This window comes from Oncorhynchus gorbuscha, linkage group LG10 (assembly GCF_021184085.1).
Source record: "Oncorhynchus gorbuscha isolate QuinsamMale2020 ecotype Even-year linkage group LG10, OgorEven_v1.0, whole genome shotgun sequence".
NCBI classification, from domain to species: Eukaryota; Metazoa; Chordata; class Actinopteri; order Salmoniformes; family Salmonidae; genus Oncorhynchus; species Oncorhynchus gorbuscha.
Genome location: NC_060182.1, coordinates 56419689 through 56427264, shown reverse-complemented (window position 1 = coordinate 56427264; position 7576 = coordinate 56419689). Strand labels below are relative to the sequence as shown.

Sequence of the window (7576 nt, the reverse complement as noted above, 5' to 3'; positions counted from 1 at the left end):
ATTTCAAACGAAAGGAAAATGGTTGAGCAATTCAAATCTGGAAAATGTTGGGTCTGCGGAGCAATAAGAGACCTAAACTTTATTTTAATTGAATTACCTTGCACTTTCTTCCACGTTTTCTACCACTGCTCAAAACACATGAATTACTTGATTGGAAATTACCACAGGGGAAACAATATATAGTCTGTTTTTGCCCTCTGCTGCGTTTAAACAGATGCACCGCCCTGAACTAAACCCCCAGAATGAGCGATGGCGGGTGGTGAAAAATAGCTCATTTGCATGCTGAACGGCGTTCTTAATGTGGATATTTATTTAAATTTAATTTATTTCACGCATACACTGCACTGTAGGCTTTTGTGCCAAAGTCATATTAACCCCTGCCTAGTTATTATTCAGTGCACGACGTCCCGCACGCACGTTGAATATTCATGTTGATGGACATTCGCTGTCGTTATACTCCTCCCATATCCCAACGCAACAGCGGCGCGACGCAGCGCCATGGAGACTGTCAAAGTACAGAAGGAACTATGTTTACTGTTATCCGCTAAAGCGCAACTGCTTCTCGCTTGGCGCCTTCTTTTGATTGTGTCACTCGCTGTCGCAGACATGGCAGACACAACAGCCATGCCCACCAAAGACCGCGCTCTGAAAGGAAGGGAGGAAAAAATGGTCGTGGCAGGTAAATGAAATCACGTCTCTCGTAAAACTACATCGTGCCACAGAAGATGTTTGTTTACAAGTCCTCCGGGCACAGCAAAGTCAGATGACGATGCACACGTTTTTTGACAGTTGTCATATGACGTTTCTATGTTAATATATGGTTATTCACCTCTGGTTCAACTATAGGCATATGGGTTTAACGACCAATGAGGGGTGGTCCTGAGCCTAGTGTTGTGACGTGTTAGGCTACGCCTCATGGTCACCAGTCATATTCAAAGTTATCCCAAACTATTTACCGTATCACTTTATCAGGCACATAGTTTGCCCTCAGATCATTGAAAGTGTTGTTTGACTTGGTCTCTGTGTCATAATGGGCTAAATATTTTTTTTTTGACAAAGTAGCCTTTGCAAACATTCCCCTCCACTGTGGTGTAATTCTTTAGGGGCTATTTATTTGAGATAATTTGAGTGAGTTTAATGCTTATGAGAGTATGTGCTTGGATGGTGTCTATAAATGTCTATGTAACTTGTTTTTGTAATAAGCATAATCACCAATTTCAAGATTCCAACCACATAAGTCTGCACACATGACATATCAGATTGTTGGCATTGATTATGCAATGCATCATCCATCCTGAGATTGCAAAGAGGATGATTTTGAGGTCCGGTCAACCCCCCCTACGCCCCTCCCCCTGGCCATCTAGCTGCTTAGTGTATGGCCTTGAGCACCACACCCAAAGCATTTTGGGGAGCTCTGCAGCCCACTGCAGCGTCCAGGGGCCCATCTGTGCATTATGCGCATGAGAAGCTCCGCCCTGTCGTAAATTCCCGGGCCGTCTGTCGGAGCAGCTCGGAGACACCGCATGGCGGAAATCTGTCCTCCCCTAGTCACCATGGGGGGGTTGGGGTGGTTTGGGAGGGGGACTGAGAGAAGGACACCCTGTTCCTGGCCAACTTGGTCCTAAACGTTTCAGGGCCCGTTTTCACAAAGCATCTCAGATTAGGAACCGCTGCTCTATGATCAGGTCCCCATGTCCATGTAATCATATTCATTAGGATTTAAAACGGGGAAATAATCCTAGATCAGCACTTCTACTCTGAGAACCTTTGTGAATATAAGCCCAGGCTTGTAGCTCAGCAGTAGAGCAGATGCTTTGCATGTACTGCACAAGACTTATCCATGGTTGATGGTTCAATCCTCAGCGTATATCCTAATCATGGTCTTGTTGTCTGTAGGCACTAACCAGAAACACCTAGCTTTAGGATAGACAGATAAGGTGGCAATACTATCCTAAGTCAGACCTTAACCTCAGGCCTTCATGGAAGGAAGTGCACACGGGCTATAGGGTGTGAATGTCTACACACTGTGCGTTGCCACAACTTTTTTTATTTCACTAGGAAAGTCAGTTCAGAACAAATTCTTATTTACAATGACAGCCTACCCCAGGCCAAACCCTAACCCTGACGACACTGGGCCAATTGTGTGCCGCCCTTTGTGACTCCCACGGCCGGTTGTGATACAGCCTGGAATTGAACCAGGGTCTGTAGTGACACCTCTAGCACTGGGATGCAGTGCCTTAGACCTGCTGCGCCATTCGGGAGCCCACACTTGCCTAACTGTTGTTCTCTGAAAGGAACTTGTAATGTCAATTCTCTGATGTGGGCTATCGACCAACATTTGTCCTGTCAATGCAGGTCATGTTTCCTACATGGTGTCAGTATCCCTGATATGACCCCGTCTCTTGTCAGTAGCCCAGATGGTCTCCCATCCAGGTTCTGACCAGGCCCAAGCCTGCTTAGCTTCAGATGACAGACAGCAGAGGGAATGCCTGGTTGGCTTGTATTTGGTTTGATATGGCATCATAGTAGTAGCCGCTGACAGTCAGGATATTGCCTACTGTAGGAGAAGGAGTCATAACTGATAAAGAATCCGCATTCTTTTGTTTTGGAATAGAGGCTATCTTAACACGGTTTGCTCTTTGGTTTTGCCCGTAGCCTAGTGTATTTTGTATTTTCTTCAGTATTCTGTTGCATGCTGCCGTCTTTCCCTGTACCTCCTGAAGTTATCAATTCCTCAGATTCCATACTGTAGCAGCTCCATCTTGCTGACTGTAGCAGTCAAGATCAATCGGGTGATGGGGCGGGAGTCCTCTCCATAGCAACCGGAAATGGTTGCTAGGATACACGTTATATGGGAAGCACAGGGGATGAATTTTCTGACGGTCTGTGGTCGCCCCTTCTCCCTCACTGTTTAAACGTTAGCATAAACTTGTCCACAACCCCAGTTTTCCCACTTAATGCTGTCTCGCTTTGGCTGAACTAGCGAAAGTCGTCGCTTTTAATGCTTCACTACTAGTGGCCCGTTGCAAATAGCTTTTTGGAACTATTTAAAATATGCTGACCGGGTAGATATACCAATGACTATTTTTACTCACAGAAAAAGATAGTATCGTAAGTTTAGTTTTGAACTTTCAGCCACAATACTCCAAGTGAAAAACCATTTTGTTTGTCATGTATTTTCTTCTCACTCAGAAGAGCTCAAGGCTCACTGACGTCCTCTTTCCAATAGCTATACAACTCCAGACCACCACCACCATATTGCTCCATCCCACCTACCTCTCCCCACAATGCCTCGCTTCGCCTCATCCCGACTTATCATCCCATGATGCTTTGCGGTGCAGCAGAGCGTAGTTGGCACCAGTAGAAAGCGCCAACCTTCGCCTCGTGCCGGACTGTCTGCCAGCCTGTGTGAGGGGACAGAGAGAGAGAGAGAGAGAGAGAGAGAGAGAGAGAGAGAGAGAGAGAGAGAGAGAGAGAGAGAGAGAGAGAGAGAGAGAGAGAGAGAGAGAGAGAGAGAGAGAGAGAGAGAGAGAGAGAGAGAGGGACAATGCCACTTGGGAGAAGTTAAAAGTCTGGAATGCAACCTCTACATCACAGCATTGGCATGGAATCCCCGATTCCCGGAAACCTGGATTCTCTCATATTTACGTGTGCGGCAGGAATCTGTTTCCGCGGACGAAAAACACAGGAATGTTACAGTGGCACGAGAGGCTAACAAAGGAAAACTCCAGTCCGGTGACGGAACTGGACATATTATCTGGTAGCAAAAGAGCAAAGTTAGCCCTACCATGACCGGTGGAGAGGCTGGCTAAAGCGAGTTTTGACCGAACGTGGTAGCCGATGGTTTGCGTTGTTGTTTTATTTCTACCGCCACAATTAAAAACCAAATAAGCCAACAAAAGCTGTCTGACTACTGATTACTACTGCTTTACGTTTTGACTGTAGGCGCTTTTCAATTTCCTCCAAAAACAAAGGACAAAGGAAACGCCCATATTTCATCCAAGTCACACCAAAAGTATTTTTCACACGTTGTATCCTTTTGTAAGCTCACCACCAACCTCCCTTATTCCCTTTCTCTCCCTCCTCTCCATTGCTGGCATATTCAACCAGTTATTTTTCCTCCTCGGTGCTATTTGTAAGGTGGGGTGTTGTTGGCAAAGGCGCCCGCTGGCAATGGCGGGGGGACTGGGCTCAGTGAAAAGAGTCATCCTGAAATCACCTGGACCTCTGCCAGGGCTCCATGGGAGAAATACCCACAGCAGAGGTTGGTGTGTGTGCTCCAAGGAGATGTGGCTTTCGTGTGTGTGTGTGTGTGTGTGTGTGTGTGTGTGTGTGTGTGTGTGTGTGTGTGTGTGTGTGTGTGTGTGTGTGTGTGTGTGTGTGTGTGTGTGTGTGTGTGTGTGTGTGTGTGTGTGTGTGTGTGTGTGTGTGTGTGTGTGTGTGTGTGTGTGTAAGGGAGAGAGAGGCTGATGATAGGAACATGGTGGGAGGAGAGGAGGGGGTGTGAAGAGAGAGAAGGCAGGAGAATGGCAGGAACACAGAGAGAGAGGGAGTACGAGAGAATAGAGAGAGAGAGCGATTTTGGCGCTGAGCGAGATTCTGTTGACGACCGCTACATATCAGCGTGTTCTTGGCCTTCTCTGGTTTTACATATTTGAAATGTAAAAAAATCCTTGTTTGTTTGTTTTTTCGACCCCCGTTCACTTTTTGGACCTGGCGCCTGTGCCATTGCGTTCATTTGCTGCCCAAAGGCATGGCGATCTCGGAAGCCAAAATAATCTCGCCGTCCATCCCTCTGCCACGGTCATCTGTTGCTTCTCCCTGGCGATTTCCTTTTCTCTTTTTTTAGCATTTGGCATCCTACACTCCTCCTTCTTCTTCTCCTACTCCTCCCACTCTATTACTTTTCTGTCCTCTCTCCACTTATTTCTCCACTCATTGCCTTCTTGCGATACTGCGATACTGCCGTTTGCCTGATCCTGTCTTCTTGTGAGAGGGTGGAGGGTGGTAGGGGTATGAGTGTGCCTATGAATAGGAAGGCAAGGCCAGTCTACCTACTGGCTCAAGATGTAACCTGACACGGGGGAGCGCAGTAAGACGAGTGTCTGCTTCAAGCGATCTATCCCAACATTAGGATCAGGTGTTTTTCCTGATCAAGGTTGTTTTTAGTCAGAAGAAACTGTCTGCAGACGCATGATCTTAGAGACTTTCCACTGGCGCCCCATCATTCAAGATGGCTGTTCAGGGGTGGGTAGAGTGAGGCTACTCTGGGGTTCAGGGCTACATTGATTTGTCGCAATGTTGGCTTTTCTATTTTCTAAAGAACTCTGTGTTGGCCAAGTTATCGTATTTATCTACTTTCTTCTCCACACAAGTCAATACATTTCATATTGTGGGTATTTACTGGATCTCAAGCTGAAATGTTATATAACATCTATTTGTATGGACCCTATTACACACAGTGCATTTGGAAAGTATTCACACCCCTTGATTTCCCCCACATTTTGTTACGTTACAGCCTTATTCTAAAATGTATTAAATAAAACATCATACTCGGCAATCTACACACACACACTACACTAACCCTAACCCTAACCCCATAATGAACAAGTGAAAAACAGTTTAAAAAATACATGTTTTCACATTTATAAAAAATGTAAAAGATAAATATTCAATTTACATAAGTATTCAGACCCTTTGCTATGAGACTGGAAATTGAGCTCAGGTGCATCCTGTTTCGATGATCATCCTCGAGATGTTTCTACAACTTGATTGGAGTCCACCTATGGTAAATTCAATTGATTGGATATGATTTGGAAAGGCACACACCTGTCTATATAAGATCCCACAGTTGGCAGTGCATGTCAGAGCAAAACCCAAGCCATGAGGCCCGAGACAGGATTGTGTCGAGGAACATATCTGGCGAAGGGTACCAAAAAATGCCTGCAGTTCTGAAGGTACTCAAGAACACAGTGGCCTCAATTCTTAAAAGGAAAACGTTTGGCGCCATCAAGACTCTTCCTAGAGCTGGCTGCCTGGCCTAACTGAGCAATCGGGGGAGAAGGGCCTTGGTCAGGGAGGTGACCAAGAACCCGATGGTCACTCTGGCAGAGCTTCAGTGTTCCTCTGTGGAGATGGGAAAACTTTCCAGAAGGACAACCATCTCAACAGCACTCCACCAATCATGGTAGAGTGGCCAGACAGAAGCCACTCCTCATTAAAATGCACATGACAGCCTGCTTGGAGATTAACAAGAGGCACCTAAAGGACTCTCATACCATGAGAAACAAGATTCTCTGGTCTGATGAAACCAAGATTGAACTCTTTGGCCAGAATGCCAAGCGTCACATCTGGAGGAAACCTGGCACCATGCTGTGGGGATGTTTTTCAGCTGCAGGGTTTGGGAGACTAGTCAGGATCGAGGCAAAGATGAACAGAACAAAGTACAGAGAGATCCTTGATGAAAATCTGCTCCAGAGCGCTCAGGACCTCAGACTGGGGCAAAGATTCACTTTCCAACAGGACAACAACCCTAAGCACACAGTCAAGACAACGCAGGAGTGGCTTCAGGACAAGCCTCTGTTAATAGCTGTGTAGCAACGCTCCCCATCCAACCCGACAGAGCTTGAGAGGATCTGCTGAGAAGAATGGAAGAAACAGGTGTGCCAAGCCTGTAGCGTCATACCCAAGAAGACTTGATGCTGTAATCGCTGCCAAAAGTGCTTCAACAAAGTACTGAGTAAAGGGTCTGAATACTTATGTAAATGTGATCTTTAAAAATATATATATTTTTATAAATTAGCAAAAAATTCTAAAGACCTGTTTTTGCTTTGTCATTATGGGGTGTTGTGTGTAGCTTGATGAGGGAATAAGGCTGTAACTTAACAAAATGTCAGGGGGTCTGAATACTTTCCGAAGGCACTGTATGCCTTTAGGTCGCTAGTCATTTCATCAGAAGTCTAAAATTACAACCCAAGCTATCCATTGTGTGTGGCTTTAGGATCACAATTACGTCCATCATTTCTATTATATGATATTTCCCTAATTGACAGTGAAAGCAGTCCACTATAGAGATAACATTGAGCATATTAAAACAACCACACACACAACCGGGTGGCACCTGGCGATTGGAGATCTTCACTATTCGGGTTAATGTCAAACATAATCTGAAATTCACCCAGATATAACACTGACCAAAAGTAAACGCCCCTTTTACACTCTGGTGTGTGTGTGTGTGTGTGTGTGTGTGTGTGTGTGTGTGTGTGTGTGTGTGTGTGTGTGTGTGTGTGTGTGTGTGTGTGTGTGTGTGTGTGCGAGCGAGCATTTGTGCGCACACATTCACAGCCGTTTATCCACAAACTATAATGAGTCTGTGAAGGAGTGTAAACCAGCCTGGCTCGGTTAGAGATTTACAGACTAAGTCACCTCAGTTGTGTTATCATTAATCTGTGTGCTGGTTAGTCCTTCAGTTTTATACTTTGCGCTTTATTTCCATTCCATTTATTCCATCCATATCGGCACAGTTGGCATCGATGCACCGCTCCCGCAACCACTTCGTATATGTAGCATATCATTT

General features: G+C 45.6%; 1 protein-coding gene across 3 annotated transcripts in view; it reads left to right on the top strand.

Annotated features, from left to right (window-relative positions):
• Positions 1-443: 443 nt before the first annotated feature.
• Positions 444-7576, top strand: part of si:ch1073-358c10.1 (peptide methionine sulfoxide reductase MsrA 1) — a 46018-nt gene continuing 38885 nt past the window's right edge. Inside the window, exons 1-2 of one of the 3 annotated variants that reach the window (XM_046366433.1) lie at positions 3384-4041; positions 4141-4264. In XM_046366433.1, coding sequence (XP_046222389.1) covers positions 4174-4264 — 91 coding nt within the window. In that variant the 5' untranslated portion in view covers positions 3384-4041; positions 4141-4173. Of the gene's footprint in view, positions 680-3383; positions 4265-7576 lie in introns of those variants that run through there. The other 2 variants (XM_046366430.1, XM_046366431.1) reach the window with 2 other exon arrangements.